This window comes from Pongo abelii, chromosome 19 (genome assembly GCF_028885655.2).
Source record: "Pongo abelii isolate AG06213 chromosome 19, NHGRI_mPonAbe1-v2.0_pri, whole genome shotgun sequence".
NCBI classification, from domain to species: Eukaryota; Metazoa; Chordata; class Mammalia; order Primates; family Hominidae; genus Pongo; species Pongo abelii.
Window position 1 is genome coordinate 12054446 of NC_072004.2, and position 20743 is coordinate 12075188.

A 20743-nucleotide genomic window follows, 5' to 3' on the forward strand; every position below is an offset into this window, starting at 1 on the left:
AACTGATTATTTACAGTCTGAAATAACGATTCTGGCTGCCGTGTGGAGTATGTATTGAAAGGAGGTAAGAATATAGTTAGGGAGACCTGATAAAGCTATGGTAATATAGTTAAAGCATAATAGTTACCCGTTATGACTTTAATAAAATTAAATTGATGACAGTAAATGTAGAGAGACTGAAGAAATTTTGGAGGTAATTAATAAATATTGGTGATAATTTGAATGTAGATGATGATAAGGAGGAAGGTGTTCATAGTGACTTGTAGAATTCTGGCTTGAATTAATGGGTTTAGTTGCGATTACTCTGATGGAGACTACTGGGTATGGAGTATCTGTAAGTGGGGGTCATAGGGCAAGATTGAGTTTTAGATATATTAAGTTTGAGGGACCTGTGACACATTTTATTAGCGATATCAAAACATACGTATATATATAGCATGTGTGTATAGTATGTATGTGTACACATGTGTGTCTGTGCTTATGTGCATATATCACATACTCTGGTGTTGAAAATATGAGTCTGGTGCCAGAGGTGAAGTTGTAGATTGGAGATAAAAGTTGAAAATTGCTGGCATATAGATGAAAGGGTTGCCTAGGAAGAGAGTGAGAATGTATTTTGATGAGAAAATTGTGTCCAAGGCTGAGCCCCAAGAAAATCTAACATTTAGAGGTTGGATAGAAGAGGAGGGACAGACAAAAATTAAAAGATGTGGGCCTGGCGCGGTGGCTCACGCCTGTAATCCCAGCACTTTGGGAGGCTGAGGCGGGTGGATCACGAGGTCAGGAGATTGAGACCATCTTGGCTAACATGGTGAAACCCCATCTCTACTAAAAATAGAAAAAATTAGCCAGGCATGGTGGCGGGCGCCTGTAGTCCCAGCTACTCGGGAGGCTGAGGCAGGAGAATGGCGTGAATCCGGGAGGCAGAGCTTGCAGTGAGCTGAGATGGCGCCACTGCACTCCAGCCTGGGCAACAGAGCAAGACTCCGTCTCAAAAAAAAAAAAAACATTAAAAGATGCTTGATAATTAGGAAGCAAACTGGTAGTGCATGATGTTATAGAAATCTAGCATTGTTTCAAAGTGCAGTTGGGAAGGAATTGTGGTTGGCTGTGTCTAATGTTCTGAGAATGCGAGTAAAGCCACCTTGTTGGCAAAAACTCCTGAGATACACTTTAAGCTACTCTTAATTTCTTACTTATTTGGGAAGAGGTTTTAGCTGCCACTGGAAATTGGGGCCTAAACAGGGAAAGGATCTCATGAAAACATGTAGCCTATAGATTTAGGGCAGTTTTCCCTACCTTTTCTTGAAGAAGCATAGCCCAGAAAAACTGTTCTGTACTCAAAGGGTAAACTTTGAGTACAACTGACACAGGATCAGCTCTTAGGAAACAGTCAATAGCAACATGATGCAAACATGAATGTTTGTCTTGTCCTCTTTAATGTTACTCTTTTATGTGGTGATAAAACATTTCTTTGTATTTTATAAATCAGTACTACTTCAAAATACTGCAGACTTATCTAATTTGTCTAATACATTCTGTTCACTAAATATGAATATCAGAATTTGAGATTTTCTTTTTAGAATGTTTGAGCCATGCTTCTGGACATTTCGTTTTTCAGTTTTTCCTTTTGCCTCATCTTAGATCACAGCAAAGATACTCATTTGTTAGTAGTGCCAGGAAGCAGGCAGTTTCCATGGTAACTGACAGACCGAGTTTACTGTGGAAATTTCCGGAATTAACAGAGCTGCATTGCAGAAGGATGCATAAAGCAGTATTCATCTAGAGATTGTAACAGTACGGACACAGAAGAATAGTTGCAGTGGTGTGCAGGGTATGTCTTACCTTTATTTTCCTGTCTAAGGAAGATTAGTCATTTATATATATATATATGTTTTTATATATATATATTTATATGTATATTTATATATATATATATATGCTGAGGAGACAGTAAAACAGCTTGGGGCATTTTAGTGTATGCTGGCTTGATAGAGTCTAAGTTGCTTAGGAAAAAGAAGGAAATGATTTGGGAAAGAAGGTATATTTGATTGGGAAAGAAAGTATATTTGATAGCATTGGGAAGAAATCAAGATCAGATGATCGAGGTAGAAGAATGTGATAGTGAAATAAGAGGAGAAAACATACTTCAAACTAATTAAATAATAAAAGGTTCTTATGGATAGTGGTTCTGGGCACAAGAAGATATTTATTTATTGAAGGAAAATAGACATTGTCAAGTTTGAGAAATCAAGTTCTTATGTCCAGGAAAAAGAAATCTGTTAAGATAATTAGCTATTACTTGCTGAAAGATAGGTAGATCTGAGAGATGTCCAAGATATTAAACAAGGAGGTTTGCTGCCATCTTAGCGTACTTACGTAAGTGATGAGAGAATCCTAGAAGAGTTTCTGCCCCTAATTCCACTCCCTGTTGATTGGTGGAGGATTTTCAAGAAAAATTCTGAAATGTGTCTTGAGATTAAATTCTGGAAACAAAACTATAGGATTTGGGCAGATAATTGAAGGTGCTTATCATACAGAGCATAATTATAAATATAAAAGAGAAAAAGGATATAGAAAATATGATTTAGATTATTTGCATGATAGATGCAATTTAGGTTGCTAGATATCATTTGGTATCATTTATATCATGTAGTCAGCAAACTACAGCTCATGAGCCGAATCCATCCTGTTTGCTTGTTTTTGTAAGTAAAGTTTTATTGGAACATAGCCACACCCACATGGCTGCATAGTTGCAAGAGACTAGTGGCCCGCAAAGCCTAAAATATTTGCTATCTGGTTCTTTACAGAAAAAGTTTGTGACTCGTGATTTAGATGGTGTACTGGATTTTTCAAGGCTTCTGTGAGATTACCACGAACTTGGTGGCTTAAAACAACAGAAATTTATTCTCTCACAGTTCTAGAGGCCAGAAATCTGAAGTTGGCAGAGCCATGCTTCTCCCGAAGGTTCTAGGGGAGGATCCTTCCTTTCTTTCAGCTTCTGGTACCGCTGCTCTTCCTTGGCTTGTGGCAGCATAACTGTAATCTCTATCGCCTTCTTCCCTGTGTCTGTCTTGTGCATCTCTATCTTCTCCTTTTCTTTGTTTGGTCTATTATAAGGATAGTTATTTTATTTAGTGCCCACCTAATCCAGAATCTTTTTTTGAGATCTTTAATTTAATCTGTAAAGATAGGTTACTTTCTGAGATTCTGGATGGACATATCTTTTTTTTGGGTGGTGGGTGGTATATAGTTCACCCTACTGCAGATGGTATTGAAGAACTGGGTTTTGGCTTCTTAAGTCACATTGTATATTAAGGATAGCCAGTTCTTAGTGTTTCCTTTGACCTGCTGGAGAAGATATTAAACTCACGTTTCAAAGGCAAGGTGATAGAGGCATAGTTGAATCATAGAAGATAGCCTTTGTGACACAAACATAAGCAGTAAAGGGAGTACTAGAAAATTCACAGGAGAAAGAGTACTAAAATATTCACAGGAGACGGATGAAGACCAGTGCCTGATGCTTCATATCGTTCTCTTCTTGTCTCTTCATATTTTTCTCCCCTTAACTCCCACCTCCAAAAAAACAACAAAATGAATTTGAAATTTTAATGAAAAATAGTTGGCACAAAAACAAAAATCACAGTTTTGAGGGATGGCTCATGGCTAAATTATGGCACTGGGAAATATATATATATATGATTCAAAAGTAGACTTAATAAGCAAGTAGAGGAGTGGCAGTGTAGAAAGTACACACCAATGTATAGACCAGTGAACCTGAGACTTGGCTTTTGTTGAGAGCCTTTTTGTCATTGTGGGAGCATACAAACTATTGGCCTAAGCAGGAGAGAAGGTCTGTGCCATTTTCCTCTTCTCATATGGACATATTTGTAAACCATAATAACAGTGGTAGATATCTATTTGCATTTCCTGGAAGTCTCATTTACCATATTTGGGTATATTCTGAAATGTTTAAAAAGTGATGAATTCACATGGTGAAGAATCAAATAGTAGGCAAGGAATTCCAATGTAGACGCTGGAGCTGCAGAGAAAAGCCACCTTATATTGCCTATATTCTCACCTGCGCACTTTGAAATGAAGCTTCTGATACAGACTTCATGGACATGATCATAGAAGAATTAAATAGAAATGGTTAATCCAAATTAGGGTTCACTAAGAGTAAGTAAGCAGTTCCAAACTAGCCTAATATACTTTTTTGAAAGTGTTACTAGGACCGTAGATCAGGAGTTTGGCACAGACTAGGTGTATCTTGATTTCAACATTCATGGGCGCAGAGGAGGAACACGAAGCCCAATACAGTATTTTCAGGAAGTTTCTTAGAAGGACAAGAGTGAAGTCTGCGTTTTCTTTCTAATCAAATTCTGTTAGTTTGTGACCATGTATATTCTGAACATCAAATAGGAAGCCATGGGAATGAAAGTTTTCTTATTTTCCTCCTTCAACAAAACATTTGAATTGTATGCCTAAATAGCTTCATAGAAAGATACAAATTCCCTTGAATCCAACTACAATTAGACTTTAACTTTTAATTTTTCTGTTAGTATCATGAGTATATGATAAGAATATCATAAGGAACTAGAATAAAATCAGGTGTAAAGCATAGATTGGGATTAAATTAAGCTGGTTGATCATAGTTCACATGTACAGGCTAAAATTTAAGCAGTATAAGGTACTCATGAATACCCTAGATTTCAGGTCTTTGTATTATGTAAAATACATGTGTTCCTAAATGTGTCTATACATAAAATTTATTTCTATAAAATTGTTTTCCTTTTCTCATCGACATGTTTAGATAAGTGTCTCAAAAATAATAAAAGTAAGCTTGAGGGTGTTTAATAAGTAGATGTTCAAAACACAACTCACATAGTAATAGTATTAAGAATTAGCTAACAGATCACAAATGAAAAGTAGTTGAGACTCTTGGTTTTTAATTTGCTTTAAGAACTAAATTTCTGACTTTGTAAAAGCAATTTGAGGTTTGTAGTACAAAATGACATGTGAGTAGCAGTGTCCTGCTAAAATATTTATTAAGAAACAAAGATGAAAATATGAAACACTGAAAATTAAGATGACTTAACTCCCTATAGGATCTGATAATGGATACTAATAGTAACACAGCCAGAATAAGGAAAATTTTTACTCAGGATTTCTTTTATAGCAGAGACTTCATCCCTTTTCATGTTCATTTCTTCTCCTGCCCACACTGGTAACTACCAGAAAAAACTGGGGAGGGATGGGAAGAGGGAGGAGAAATGGATGCTGATGAATTTTATCTGGGAAGTGTCATTACGAGTGAAGTGTACTAGGTGGAAGTAGAGAAGGATTGTAGTAACAGTATAGTGCTGCCCAGTATAGACTTAGGATTGTATTTTTATATTGCTGTTGTCAGTCCAGAATACAGTATTAGAGACCAAGGAAATTGGAGAGAGGAGAATTTACCATGGGAGCAGTGAGTGCTCTAATTCGTAATATACTAAGCCTTAGATATCTCAAATCTGCCTTTGAACCATACGCATGTAATGGACAAATCTGTATCAGACAAGTAGAGTGCGGCCCAAGGATAATCTTCTTTCTCTTTCTCTCCTTCTCTCAACAGTTTTATTGAGGTATACTTGGCATAGAATAAACTGTACATATTTAAAGCGTATAATTTGCTAGGTTTTGACATATGTGTACATCTGTGATGCCATCACCATAGTCAAGTTAACATATCCATCATTCCCAGAATTAATTTCTTCTTTCTTGTTGTAGTTTTTTTTTTTTTTTTTTGAGACGGAGTCTCGTACTGTCGCCTGGGCTGGAGTGCAGTGGCGTGATCTCGGCTCACTGGGAACCTCTGCCTCCAGGGTTCAAGAGATTCTCCTGCCTCAGCCTCCCAAGTAGCTGGGATTACAGGTGCCCACCACCACGCCCAGCTAATTTTTTGTATTTTTAGTAGAGACAGAGTTTCACCATGTTGGCCAAGCTGATCTCAAACTCCCAACCTCATGATTCGCCCACCTCGGCCTCCCAAAGTGCGGGGACTACAGGTGTGAGCCACTGTGCCTGGCCTCTCGTTGTAGTTTTTATGTTTAGACATTTGATTTGGTTATTTTTTCTGTCTTCCACGTCTATATTTAACATACTCTATCCATCCTTTAGTTTTTTTAATATATGGAACATGGTAAATGTTTCATTGTCTTTATTCCAGTGTTTTTGTCATTTCTGGGTCAGTTGCAATTGATTGATGTTTTTCTCTTCATTATGGGTCATGTTTTTCTGCTTTTTTGTATGCTGTGGTAATTTTAGATTGTGTGCCGGAGATTATTGTGTGATGGCTGTTTTTGTATTTTCCTGAATGTTTTTGAGGTTTGTTCTTTGTTTAAGTTACTTGGAGATACTTTGATCCTTTCAGATCTTGCTTTTTAGCTTTCGCAGATGAGACTACTCGAGAGCTAATTTTGCCTCACTAGTAAGGTAAAATCCTTCTAACTACTTTATTGGATTCCAGTCAGGAAGTTTTCCACTCCAATGGCCAAGAATAGGAACTGCCTTGTATGAGCCTGGGTATCATTCCTTCTTAATCCCTTTAGGTGGCTTATTCTTCAGGCTTGTATAGGTTCCTCACAATCATCCACTGATCAAGGAGGGCCCTCTGCATATCGGTGGGGTTCTCTTTCTGTGTAGCTGTCTCTTATACTGTACTCTGCCATGTGAACCCTGGCTACCTTGGTCTCCCTAGATTCCCAGATCCTTGTCCTCAACACAAGGGTACTGCCAGGATCTGCCTGGATCCCCCCCTCCCTGTATCACAGTTGGTGAACTCTTCGGCAGTAAGCTGGGGACAGTTGTAGGGCTCACCTTACATATTTCCCATGTTTCAGTGTCTGCTGCCCTTTGTTTCCTGATGATTTCCACTGTCTTCCAGATTGTCTATATATTCTGTTTTTTTCAGTTGTTTTAGGTATGAGGGTAAGTCTGTCTCCTGATACTTCGTAGTAGGACAAGTGGAAGTGCCACATTGACACTCACTGTGAGATGGAAACAGGAATTGTGGAACTAGGGAATAATATCTTGAAGACTTTGAGAAAGAGCATCTCCAAACAAGATATCTTGCAGGATTCAAAATAGTTTCTTACAGTAGTGACTGACATTCTTAATACAGTGAAAGAAGTCATGGCGTTTATAAAAATGGATTGGAAAAATCTCGAGGAGAGAACAGACTGGATGGATAGGCAACAAGATTATAGAAAAGGGACAGATGAGGAAAAGACATAGCTAGGGACCTGAAAAGCAATGGTAGAGTGAAATCCCTTTTGATGCAGTTGTGAATATAAACGATACTGCATGACAGCAAAAGAAAAGAATTTGAAGGCAGTCATTGATTTGAAAGCATACAAATTACTGAATTTTTTTAAAAATGTAAATTCATAAACACAAGGGAAGGTAAACAACAAACTGGGAAAATATTTGCAATGCAGGACAAGGGTTGATGGTGTTAATAGGTAAGGAACTTGTTAGTAGAAGCAGCGATAACAAAACAAACACCTGGACCAGGAAGGCTCAGGGGTGCTATCTCAGGCAGTTAATAATAATAATAATAAGACATATTGTTCACCAGATAGCTTAAGAATGTTCAACTCTAGCAGTTGAAAAGAATGATCTAACCCTAACAATTGGCATGAGGAAAAAGGTGCTGTTGACTAGGTACAGTGGGGCACCTTTTGGCTGATGGTACTCCTAAATCAGTGCAGACTTGGTACACAGCCATTCTAGTAGTGATACCAATTATTTAATGACTGTGTTAAAATATATTAAGTGAAATCTATAAGCAGTAGGTATAATATGCTATTTTTGCAACCTATTCCCATAGTATAGAAAGATATAAAATAATATGTACTAAATTGTTAATAGTGGTTTTTTTCTGGATTATGATTGATTTTTCCATTTTCCTTTTTATCCTCTACCTTTGTAGCTTTAGGAGGGATTTTAGATTCGGTAATCTGGTTGGAAAAAGAGGTTCAAGTACTGGTCCTGCTGCTGAATTTGCACAGCAAACACACTGCATCTAATAGAGGGTGGGAGTGAAGGTGGAGGATGTGGCTAGAGCTGTCCTAATAATCCTACTTGACTGGCCACTGTGTTTCTTTACAAAACAAGACCACCTGCCTATATACGAAGTCCCAGGCAGCTTTATTAGACATTGTATAGAAATACAGCTTTTTTCAGTGTCCAGTCTGATTAATGTTCTGGGACATTATGTCACGGTTCTTTGTGTGTGTGTGTGTGTGTGTGTATGTGTGTGTGTGTTTAATCTGTAGAATTTCAGAAATTTCAGACTAGTAGATTAGTCTGGGTCAATGAAAGGACAACAACTAAAATACAGTAGTGTTAATTCAGTATTAAATTTAAGTTAACAGATAACATTTGTCATTTCTATCCAGAAGATAAATTAATAATCAGGAAGGACTTCACTGCAAACATGTAGGCTCAAAAAATTAGTTTTCAGATTTTAATCTAACAAGATAAATCTCTGATATCAAAATATTTCTGTACATTGAGTTGTACTTTTAATAAGGCGTGTATTATATGAATTCATGCCCTATATTAAGTATTCTATCTATAATCTTGCATGTTTTGCAAAAGTTAGGACTATTCATATTTCACTTCTTTTGAATGTCTGTAACACCTGCGGTAGTTTTTCTGGGTGTATGTGTGTGTGTTTTCTCTAGAATGTGGAACTGCTACGTATCTGGGAACCAAGAATTATTAGATGTGGAATAGTAAGGCGCTGAAATCAGGGACACCAGAGTTAAGGATTTTTTGTGTGTGTATATTTTGTGTGTGTGTGTATTTTGTGTGTGTGTATCTTAATCAAATTGTATTGCTTTATTCATGTGTTTTTTGCAGGGTACTGTGGTATGGACTAGAGAACTTGGAATGACTCATGAAGAAACCTTGGAATGACACATGAAGGATGATAGGAAAGTCATTCTGAGGCAGGATGCTTTACTGAATTGTTTTCAACCAGGGTATCAAACATCAGGAATGAGTTCAGGAGAATGGACACATCTTAGGTGCTCTGGATGTTCAGAGAAACTTCTCTAGTAATGAACTATAGAAATGACCCCTGAAAGTATAGTCTTAGGGTAAGATTCTATTCAAGGAAATACTTTTGGCCTGTTGCTGGAACTGCTCTGTGGATTTGGAGACAGTTAGCATCATTGACCCCCAGCCACTAAATGCTACTTGCACTTCCCAGTGATTGGGATGACCAAACTGCTGCTGATGCTGGAGGTGTCCGGGCACTACCTCCTTTGAGAATCCCTGGGAAATAAAATAATGCTAGGGGCTGTATTAATTAAAAGTAAGTTCGTTTGCATCTAAACAACAAGAAGGATAGGAACAAATAGTGGCTTAAACCAGATAGTTTATTTTCCTTTTCCATAGAAAAGTCCGGAGATAGGCAGGCTAGGGTTGGTGTAGTGGCTTCATTGTTATTGGAGTCAATGTTATTTTCTGCTCCATCATTCTCAGGACATTATTTCAATTCTTCAGGGCATTGAGGGTGGCTGAAGCTCTAGTCATTATCTACATTCCAGGCAACAAGAAGGAGGTTGGAGGAAAAGAAAAAGAGTCTTTTTTCCAACTGAGTTAGCTCCTTTTAAGTACTGTGTTCCTGTTTTCCACCTCTAACTGCAAGGAATGTTGGTGACTTAGCTTGGGCTGCAAAATACCATACACTAGGTGGCTTAAACAACATAATTTATTTCTCACAATTCTAGAGACTAGAGAGTCCAAGATTAAGGTGCTGGCAAGGTAGATTTTAACCTGAGGCATCCTCCCTTGGTTTACAGATGGCCATCTCTCACTCTGAGCTCCAGTGACCTCTTGTGCGCATGAGAAGAGAGTGAACTCTGTGGTCTCTCTTCTTGTAAGGACACTAATCCCAGTGGATTAGGGCCCCACCCTTCATTAACCTTCATTGAACCTTCATTATCTTCTTATAGGCCCTGTCTTCAGTACAGTCACATTGGGGGTTAGGGCCATAACGTGGATTTTGAGAGGAAACACAGTTCAGTTCATAGAAGTTGGGAAATGTAGCCTTTTAGCTGGGTGCATTGCTGCCCCACATAAACGAGGATCCTGTTAGGGAGGATGAAGAGGAGAATGGATGTTGGGTGACAGCTGATAGTTACTGCCACAGTGGCTGTTGTCTGAGTTTCCCAGGTTGGTAATGAGAACCTTGGGGTTGGAACCTTATGTAGTGTTCATTGGAGGCAGGTAAGGGTGATCTGTATAAAATAATGCACAGAAAATTACGAAGGGAAAGATGAGGGATATTTAGGAATTATTTTTATTTTTGGGGGTACATGGTGTATATATTTATGGAGTATGTGAGATGTTTTGATATAGGCATGCAATGTGTAATAATCACATCGTGGGAAATTGGGTATCCATCTCCTCAAGCACTTTTCTTTTGTGTTACAAACAATCCAATTATACTAGGAATTATTTTTGATAAAATATAGTCCCCATTCTCAAGAAAGTGATATCCCAAGGAAAAGTCAGGGAACTTTTTTTTTTTTCTTTAAGAGTATAATTGTAGGCAAATATTTATCAACAAATAAGGGCAACTTTATATCTTTATTGGTTTGTATTTTTCACCAATCTTCTCATTGGGTGTGTTTTCTACTGTTTATGTTCTTTCTTTCCTAGGCCTCTTACGTAGTTCAGGACAGAAATTGATTGACTGCAGAGTTTAGTGGTAAGGTTCTGGTCTAGTTCCTGTATCTAGTCAGTCCGGTGCTATATCTATGTATAGTCCTTCTGTGGAAGCCATTGTGGTTGTACCAACTGTTAAAGCAATTGCTGTGAAGTGGACTCAGTTTTACTGGAAAGATCGCTAGCTCAGTATGAAGACGAATGTATGAACATGCCTTGGTGATGTCATAACTGTGGCATGTTTTTCTGTGGTTTTTACAGCACTTTTTCTTTCTAAATGAGAAACTTGGAACTCTGGGTAGGAATCACGTTCTCCTCTTTTAACAGCTTTGCTGAGATATAATTCACATATTCTGCAGTTCACACATTTAAAGTGTATAGTTCATTTGCTTTTAGTATATTTAGTATATTTACAGAATTGTGCATCTGACACCTTATTCAGTTTTTGGATATTAGCCCAAGTAGATACCCTGTATCACTTAGCTTTCAACTTATTCATTTTCAAAAAGAAACTGCGGTGAGCTAAACTATTAGTAGAGGTATTCCATAATACTAAAATTTGATCTTTAAAATAATAGAGATAATATTGTAACTGTTTTCATTCTGTAATTTCTATATAGTAATGAAATATCTTTCATTTCAGTTCTCAAGAATGCTAGCATAAGTATTACATGGCATGTAGTCATGAGAGTCATATCATCTTTACCATATTCTCTTGGTTAGAGGCAAGTCACGAGTCCCACTGACACCCAAAGAGATGTGCCTACACAAAAATATGAGCACTAAGAAGGTGGAGATCATGGGGACTTCCTGGAGCCTGTCTGCCACAGCCCTTCAGTTAGCAAACACTTTAAAAAATTTTGCTTCCAATTTACAAGTAATTTTAATTAACTTTTTTTCAGCTTCCCTCAGTGGTAGATTGGTGCTGTATATTTCACCACTGATTAAACTATGCCATTGAGATAGTATTTACTTGCCAAAGATTATAGAACAATAATCATTATACATGGAACTTCATGTTAGAACTTTTTTCAGGCTTAATCTGTCTACTTCATGAAAAAGATTACCAAGAAGAGTTTCCTATTTTTGCCTAGACCTGATTTCCATCTTAAAAGATCAGTTCCGGCTTCATCTTCACCTAAATGGTCACTTATGCCACTGATTTCCGGGCTTCTTGTGACTCTGGATGCTAGAGTATCAAATAATATGGGTGAAAGGACTTTGAACTGAAAAGCACTTGTATGAATGAAAGCTGGTGTTATCACCTAGTATGATTTGAAAGTCTGTTATTTGGAACACTGATTTAGTAAATTGTTATTTAGACCAAGCATATGAATCTTTGAAGTGTAACTTTGAACCTTAATATTAGTACATACGATTATTCTCAGGGTGGGGGTAGATTTTAAAGTTCTAAGTTTTTTGGGAGCCTTAAAAGTTGCTACAGAAAACCATTCTACTAATTGGAGAAAACGTTCCTAAATTTTGGAAGAAGAAAAATAATGACCAAGCCCATAAACTTTCCTTGTTTGTATCATAGGATCAGAGTTTAAAAGAGATCCTGATCATTTAGTATGAAACTGAAAAATGTAGTTGATATTTAATGAATTCTTTTCGTTGTGTGTATGGTTGATAGTTTGTTCCTACACATTGGGGTTTGGTGTGTGTGTGTGTGAGAGAGAGAGAGCAAGAGAGAGAAACAGATTGATTTTACATTTTTCATTGGATTTACTTTTTTACAAAGCATGGTTAGAAGTTAATACTTTGATCTCCAGGTTGAGATTTTGGAGATGAGTTTTTATTTAATGGAAATATGTAATGAGTGAGCTCTTTTGTCTACGAGCCACTCATTTTTTATCCCATTGCTTTATCGAACGAGGGTTGAAAATTTCAATTTTGAATAGCACATGGCAATTTTCCTCTTACAGCCAGCTAGCTATTCAGTTAACTGTTCTCCCACCTCAGGATGGTATTAACAAGAACAGGACAGTATACTAAGGCACTAGTTCCCAAACATTACTGGAATCATCTGGGGGTCTTTAAAAATACTGTGTTCTGACTCCTGTCCCTGGATAATTCAGATTTAATTGCTATGGGATGATGATACCTGGGCATTGAGATTTTTAAAATCTCCCCCAGGTGATTGTAAGGTACAGCAAACTTTGGGAATAGTTGTACTAACTGAAGATTGAGGCACTGGAATAACTAATGTTGGGTAAGATAGGGTAAGAACTTTTTTGCAATGAGGTTTGCAGCTCTTGGGATTCTCACTTGATAATGCTCTTTGGATAAATCATTATCCAAGTTTGAATAAGATCTTATATTTAGAAATGAAAACTGATCTGCAGAATTAGTTTAATCAATAAATGGGAATTTTTAAAAATCTTCTTGGGAATTTGTTTTTATGAATCCCGTTGAAGCTGTGTATTGACTACCTAAATCTAGATCATTCTTAATCCAGTGTGTGAAAAACCAGGATGACACAAATGAAAAACTTCAAAAACCTGGAGGTCAGACTATTTTAGTAATTTAGAAAACATTTTTCCCACACATTAATCAGTACTAAAAAAAAAAGTTAAAACCTATTTAAAATGTGGAAAAATTGCTTCCCAATATTTTAACAGAGAGAGACTGAGAACACACAGCATTGAGTCATCAGGAAAACTGAAGATCTCCCCTGAACAACACTGGGATTTCACTGCAGAGGACTTGAAAGACCTTGGAGAAATTGGACGAGGAGCTTATGGTTCTGTCAACAAAATGGTCCACAAACCAAGTGGGCAAATAATGGCAGTTAAAGTAGGTGATGCCATGATTATTTTTGGTACTTTAATCCATTAGGTGAAATTTCATGGTGCAGTAATACCACTGTTGTTGTGTTCCTACTTTTGTGGTAAATGTGAGTTTTAAACAAATTGTTTCTCCAACTCCTCTGAGGGTGTTCTGTGTAGAGATTTCTTATTGGTGGCACATTTTCTATCTCTTTGGAAACATGAGTGTATGAAGTGTGCATGTTGATTGCATTTTTGGCATGATGCATTAACATGTTTTAAACTTCAGGCCCTTCTACTGCCAAGGTGAGTTCAGGCTGGGCGGCTGCACCCCTGGGAGCAGGGCAGTGCTGCACTGAGCCAGGCGGGAGCTGGAAGAAGACGCAGCACACTGGGTTGGGCAAGGTGCGGGGCTAGGGCTAACAGCAGTCTTACTGAAGGTTTCCTGGAAACCACGCACATGCTGTTGCCACTAACCTCAACCTTACTCGGTCCTGACCGGCTCGGCTTCTGTTTGTTTATTTCATCTCTACTCAGTACTGCCCTGTTCCCTGGTTTTAAAGTTGTACTGAAATGCATACCTTGTGATAATGTTGTCACATTTTGTCCTTATTCTGTCATGCCACTTAATATGTTCATTAAAAAAAAAAAATGGCCAGAAATGGAGATTTGATCCATAGACAATACCTGGCAAGCTTATGCTGGTACCTGTAAAGAACTGGTGGTTTCCATCTGACTCCTAGTTTCATGTAATTGTAATTTATTCATTTGTTTGTTTAGATGTTTAACAAATCTTTGCTGTATGTAAGATATTTCAGGAAAATCAGCAACAGGGGGAACAACTTGCAAAAACAAAGCAAAAAAAGCCAGCTGTGGCCATACCTTCTCTGAGTTTAAAATTCCTATGGGAACAAAAATGTTTCAGTTTACAAGAATTCAGAATGGATTTGCATATAGTCCAAGCTAATCATCTTCCTATTAGTGTCCTATTTTGAGAGTTTGTCAGAGTGGTTGATAAGAGTCCTTAGTTTTTTCTTGACATTTGAGAATGAATTTAAATTAAAATAAAATGCTTTCTGTGTAGAAGTCTGTTGTGAGCCGAACCTTACTGTAACTATTTTAGTATCCTTCATTGTTGAGCATTTCTTTTTGCTGGGTCATATGAAAGTAATGTTAAATTAGTGGTGGGGAAAATTTTTATGATTCTCTCTATGGGTTCCTAACATTGTTTTTGGCTGTATTTTTAAAATGTGGAGAGAACAATAGACTTTTCATAGGCAGATGTATATATACACAGCATTTTACATACAAACCATAGACCTCTAAAAACGCACAGGTGAAGAACTCTGCATTATGTGTTAAAATAAAATGTTCTCTTGGAATGTGAAATGATTTCCGTATTCCTATTTTGTGCCACTGCAGAGTAAGTGGAAAGAGTCATTTTATTTAGACTCCTGGATGAGTGTTGTGTTGTCCTTTTGAGCTACCTGTGTGTGACATCCAGTTTTAGCTGGCTGGATCTTAAGGGAAAGGTTTCCTATATAGTTAAAGTTGTAAACTTTTCTTTCAGGTACTAGGGAAAGTAGTTTTAAGAAATTATTTCCTGCTTTTTACAGTTTGTGTTATGTGTGCTTCAACTTTGTTGATGAACATTATTAACCATTTTAGTAATGTGGATTGATTTTAGCCATTGTTAAAAAGATCATAAAGGTAAAGAGGGTACTTCATTTTGACATTTAAAAGTTTTTCTCACTGATTAATTTGATAATATTTTGGGTTGTATAATGCTTACTCAAGTTTTGTAGGAATTCAAGAATGAAAATAGGAAATTGTCCATCATTTGTAATGTTACATTATCAGCGGCTACTGGCTTCCGTGACAGTTCCAGTTGGGATGCTATTAAAAATCTCAACTGTACTTGAAGAACTTTCAAGGCAGTCATGAGACCTACAAACTGGTTGCTGTCACATGTATACCCACCACATGGTACTACCTAGCTTTGTTTACCATCGCGAATTCTTGAACAAGCATAGCAGTTGGGGATGGGAGAGGATGGCAGTACAACACATCAATTAACATATAGATGAGGAGTACCTTTGGATTCCATGACTTCATTAATACTGAAAGAATAAGTGTTTTTGCATTAATATGCATTAAAATTTGATACCAATTGATGACTGATGTATGCCATCTCTGAATTAAAGAATGCATTTATTATTGGTTTCTTCAAAGAAGAATAGTCTTTAATCACACTGGAGAGAGTTCATTCCTCATTTAGGTACATTGACTGGATTGACAGGCACAAATATACAGAATCAGTGTATGATTAAGGAGGAGTTTGATTTGAGACTTTACAGTTTTAAAGGAACCATGAGACAGTGGTTCACACAGCTGAGAGCTTTCCATTGCTGTTGGTGAAATGAGAAACACACTTGAAGTAACTCTGTGCTAACATCTTAACATGCACTTCGAGAATAAAGAAGGATTGCTTTATTAGTTGTTAAGCTGGAAATGATCCTTAAGATTTACTTGCAATATCTGTAGAAAAGTGAACTGTGATATTAGCTTGATTTTTTTCTTTGTATTATTCCTCATTTTTAGTTTTGAGGAAGTCCTTCCCCAAATTTATTTTGCCATATATAAGAAGTATTTGAAAAAGGTGACTTCTTAGTAACCAGAGATAATTACCGCAAAGACTTAATCTAAAAATCAGTTTTGATATAATCAGATTTAGTGAGGTAACATTGTAAGAGTTATACTTAAAACAATTTTTTGATGTTTGGTTTGAGGACAGTCTCCCAAGCTATCAGTGAGTTTCTGCGTTAGAACCTAAGATGTGAACATTGTTCGCCCTTTGGTTTTAATTGCACATGCTTGGGGAAGGGTCCTGCTGTCCTGTGAGTGGGAGTAATTTGTATACTTGTGCCTGAATGACTAGTCTTAGGGCTGCCTAGGGCAAAGCCATTGTTGCCTGTGGGGTTTCTTAAAGCTCAGGGAGGACAACCTTCAACTCTTACCAGGGATTTACTTCTGACCGTGATCAGTATCCTTTACAAATAACATTTATTTAGTGTCCTGTTTTGCACAGTGGTGGGGTAACCACTGAATGAAAACATTAGACATGAACAGTCACTGTCCTCTATATAAAGTAGGTGCCTGCTCAGCTCTCTGGCAGGTGGGAATGGGAGAGGACGGCAATACAACACATCAATTAACATATAGATGAGGAGTACCTCATCTATATGTTAACCAGCTCTCTGGTTAAATGTAGTGGGGTAAAGCCCAGAGTTCAGACCAAATGTTTGAAGAGGCAGTTAGGATTAGGTTTCTGAGCTAGGGTTAGAGAAATTCAGATCTGGGAGAAACACCTAGCATCATCAATCAGAATCAAGATGCCACAGAAAATCTAGGGACACAGGAGAAAAGAGAAAGAGTAAGTGAAATGTCACAGCTTAGACCATGGGCTTACAAGCTCAGATGGCTGACAGAGGGAAGAATGACTGTAAGCCTCTGATGCCTGACAGTGTATTCTCCACTTGACTCTGCCTGCAGTGTAAAAAATCCTGCATGCCTAGAGTACCAGCTTCCCTGTTGTTTTCTAGCAGATTCCTGTCCAGATTGACTTCTTGAAGGTATGCATGCCCTTTTCATGTTTGTAGAATATGTGCAAAAAACCAAAGGAACATGGAAAAGTAAGAATGAAAATGAGAGGGAATATAAGGACTGAAGTACCTGTCACTAAAGATGATGGCAGGCAGTGGAATCTGAATTGTTGTGTGAAGGGTTAATACTGTAATAAAGCTGTCATCTCATTGAAGAACTGAATAATATTGAGCAGGTAGGTGGGAATAAGAATGTGTCATGTTAAATTTGTCATTGTGGATCATTATGATGACTTTTCAGTCTTCTGCTTGAAAAGTTATCTGGGTTAATCAGGAAAAACAGATCTGTTGTTTGAGGGTAGGTGCATAGGCCGGACTGAGTTAGCAATGTGACCTGGTATGCAAGAGTTTCAAGTGTTTTCTTTCTGTTGGAGATCTGCCTAACTTGTCTTGTTCTTTTGAACCTCAACTCTATCCTTTCAACTCTACTGTTTCATTGATGGGAGTCTTGCTGATTCTGGCCTGTTAACCTGATTTTGATTCTTGCAATCCTGCCTCTCCTTGGTATTTGGATTTTGACTTTAGTGTCCTTGACCTGGAATTGAGACCCAGCCTAATCCTGATGCTTGATAGTAAGGACTAGAGCCCTCTGCTGACAGTATCAGCAGCCCACAGCTCAGCTGTTCCCTGAGCAGAACAGAACTTTAATCTGCTGGTTGGGTAGGCCTCCCTGGTGTAGATAGTATGGTGAGTATGGGAAGTCAGGTATCAGAAAAGTATGGCTTGGCTTGTTTTCCTGCCACTGGAGAGACCATGCCACTTCTGTCAAAAGTTCCATTACCAAATGATTTCAGTGGGGATTATGATGATGAATAATGATTTGAGGAGGTTCATTTTAGTGTTTAAACATTGGTCTTGCATGTTCTGAAAGCACTAGAATGATACTGGGATGGCCTTCAACTGGAAAAGTTCCTTTTTGATGGCATAGAGTGCTTTGTTGGGCCATTTTATTCACTTCCAAAGGGCCGCAGTGATCATATTTGATTATCCAAATCACCTGTGGGATGCAGATGTCATGGCTCTTTTGTTTAGAATTGAGACTGTAGTCTAATATCTTATGCCGTCGTTCGGTCAGATCATGTGACTTAATTAAGACATCTGTGATTGAGCTGTATTCTTTTATGCTTCCTAATATTGCTTAAAAGCTGTGGTGGTCATATGAAAAGTGTAAGTAGAGCATTTCCAGGAGGAGGCATATTCAAGGGATGTGGCAGGGCTGTCCTCTAGGCAGCCTTGATTTTGAACTCAGGTTGCTTATGTAGATGGGGTTGGAATTCCCAGTATACATGTGTGTTTGTTTTGCTGTCACTCCAAGTTAATGTTTTTCAGACTGTGAGTTTGTTCCATTAACAGAATTGTATGTGCAACCCAAGAAATAAAACAGCCAAAATCAGTACTGTTCGGGGTTATGTGAGGGTGGGAAGTAGAGACTTTACCTGCAGCCATATTGGAAGCCCTTGGGGCACCAGCTCCGAGGAATTAATAGGGGTATAATTAAGACAGTTTGGAAATAGTTGCTCTAGGTGAATTTTAGTCAATCATACGTGATTTTGAACATTCTAGACATCTGGTTTCTGAAACCTACTACCATCACTTGGTTAAACTGAATGAATTTTGACATTGGACTAAATCCCAGCTTATATAGTTATCTGGAGAAAAACCTGTTTTTTTGTTTTGTTGTTGTTGTTGTTGTTGTTGTTTTTTGAGACAGTTTCACTCCGTCGCCCAGGCTGGAGTGCAGTGGCACAATCTTGGCTCACTGCAACCTCTGCCTCCTGGGTTCAAGCGATTCTCCTGCCTCAGCCTCCCAAGCAGCTGGGACTAAAGGCACGCAGCACCACACCCAGCCAATTTTTGTACTATTAGTAGAGGCAGGGTTTCACCATGTTGGCTAGGCTGGTCTTGAACTACTGACCTCAGGTGATCTGCCCGCCTCAGCCTCCCAGAGTGCTGGGATTACAGGCGAGAGCCACCACGCCCAGCCAAAAACCTGTCTTACCATACCTTACTCTGCATGGGTGTCATTTGAACCAGTATTTGATATATTTCCTGCGTATTTTCTATCATTCTTTGTCATCTTATGGCTATGCCTCTGAAATTTGTTGTATATGTCAGATTTCTGTTGTTACCTCACTTTATTGTCATAAGTACTGAAATGATGATCTGTCATTTATGGTCTTTAGACCCTTAAAAATTTCAGTGCTAAGATTGACATTGTTTCTTTAAATGTGGATGATGTAGTTAGTAAAGAGGAAGAAGATGACACCACTCTTACCAAGGCATGTCAAACTTGTTCCATTAACTTGGTCCTCAGGGCAGCTCTTCCCATAATGTAATATAACACATGCTTTTGGAACTGATTTCCCAGGTGCTCTGATAATACGTAGCAAAAGGTAAGGTAAAAGGAATTAAGTGGATCTCAGTATCCCCAGTGAGAAGAATGGGGTATTACTATTAATTAATTAATTAATGAGGCTGAGATACAACTGAGAGTTTATTAAATTGATTTTAAAAGACTTGAATGATTTTTGCAATTAAGAATTAGCATTCTTTCTTCTGCCCTTAGTAAAATCATATGTGCTTTCATAATTTAAAATAATAGACTTAACAGACACTTATTTTTTCACGGGAAAGCAAGATTTACACCTGTGATCAGCATTCTAGATAACTTGCTTGCATCTTTTACTGTTTGTTTTGGTTAATGTTGCCGTCTGCTTTGACCTTATTAATGACGGCTTTGTGAGATATCATGGCCATTTTCATGTGTGATCTATTTAGAAGACTCTAGCTGATAAGGAGGAACTCGTACCACAAATTAGGAAAATAAGAATACCCAAGATTTTCTGCAGCCCAGAGGAGGGTGATAAGATATTGATGTGCTGCTATGGTTTCTAGGATTTTCCAACTTTGGTTTCTGGGATTTTCCAACTTTGTATTACAACTGAATTCTGGACATTTTTGCTGGGAAAGCAGCATATTTGTAGGGCTCAGAATAGTACGGACACTGTAGGAGTGTGATCCTTGCTCTCCTATGCTCTACATCACTGACTTTGGTTGATCTGATGTCAATCATTGACTAGCAATGGATTCCCCTTCACATTTTATTTATAGACAGTAACCTTAAGAGGGATCTTTAGCAAGGATTACTTAATGAACAATGAAGGGTATGTTTATGGCATAGCAGTACTGGTGTTTGTAGATCACAGAAACTGGATGCGTTTTCAAAATATTACAACTGTATTATAATATATATAAATTATAATATATTACATATATAATTATATAATATTAAATATATTATATATAATATATACAAGATTAATTAAGATAATCTTTGTTCTTTTCTTTTGATTTTTAATGCTGAACCTTTGCTATATCACTCTTTATTTTCTGTGGAGAGGAGGTCCCATGTGCTGTGTTTGCTCATGTACTAGTTCTAGGATTTCTGCATGGGTAATAAAATATTTACTAATATCTACCTGGTACAAAAGATAGACAACTGTCATCATAGGGAGTTTTTGATTTGCTTCTTGTCTTGGGTGTGGTGGTTTTAGCCATCATATAATTGGACAGGACAATTGGCAATTA

At 37.7% G+C, this 20743-nt stretch overlaps 1 protein-coding gene and 1 pseudogene across 4 annotated transcripts in view; one reads left to right on the top strand and one right to left on the bottom strand.

Moving 5' to 3' along the window:
• MAP2K4 (mitogen-activated protein kinase kinase 4) overlaps positions 1-20743 on the top strand; it is a 126740-nt gene that overhangs the window by 52062 nt on the left and 53935 nt on the right. For all 4 annotated transcript variants that reach the window (XM_063718033.1, XM_063718032.1, XM_054535467.2 and 1 more), the window contains one exon: positions 13347-13521. In XM_063718033.1, coding sequence (XP_063574103.1) covers positions 13347-13521 — 175 coding nt within the window. The remainder of the gene's footprint in view (positions 1-13346; positions 13522-20743) is intronic.
• LOC112129853 (small nucleolar RNA U3) lies at positions 9055-9146 on the bottom strand (annotated as a pseudogene).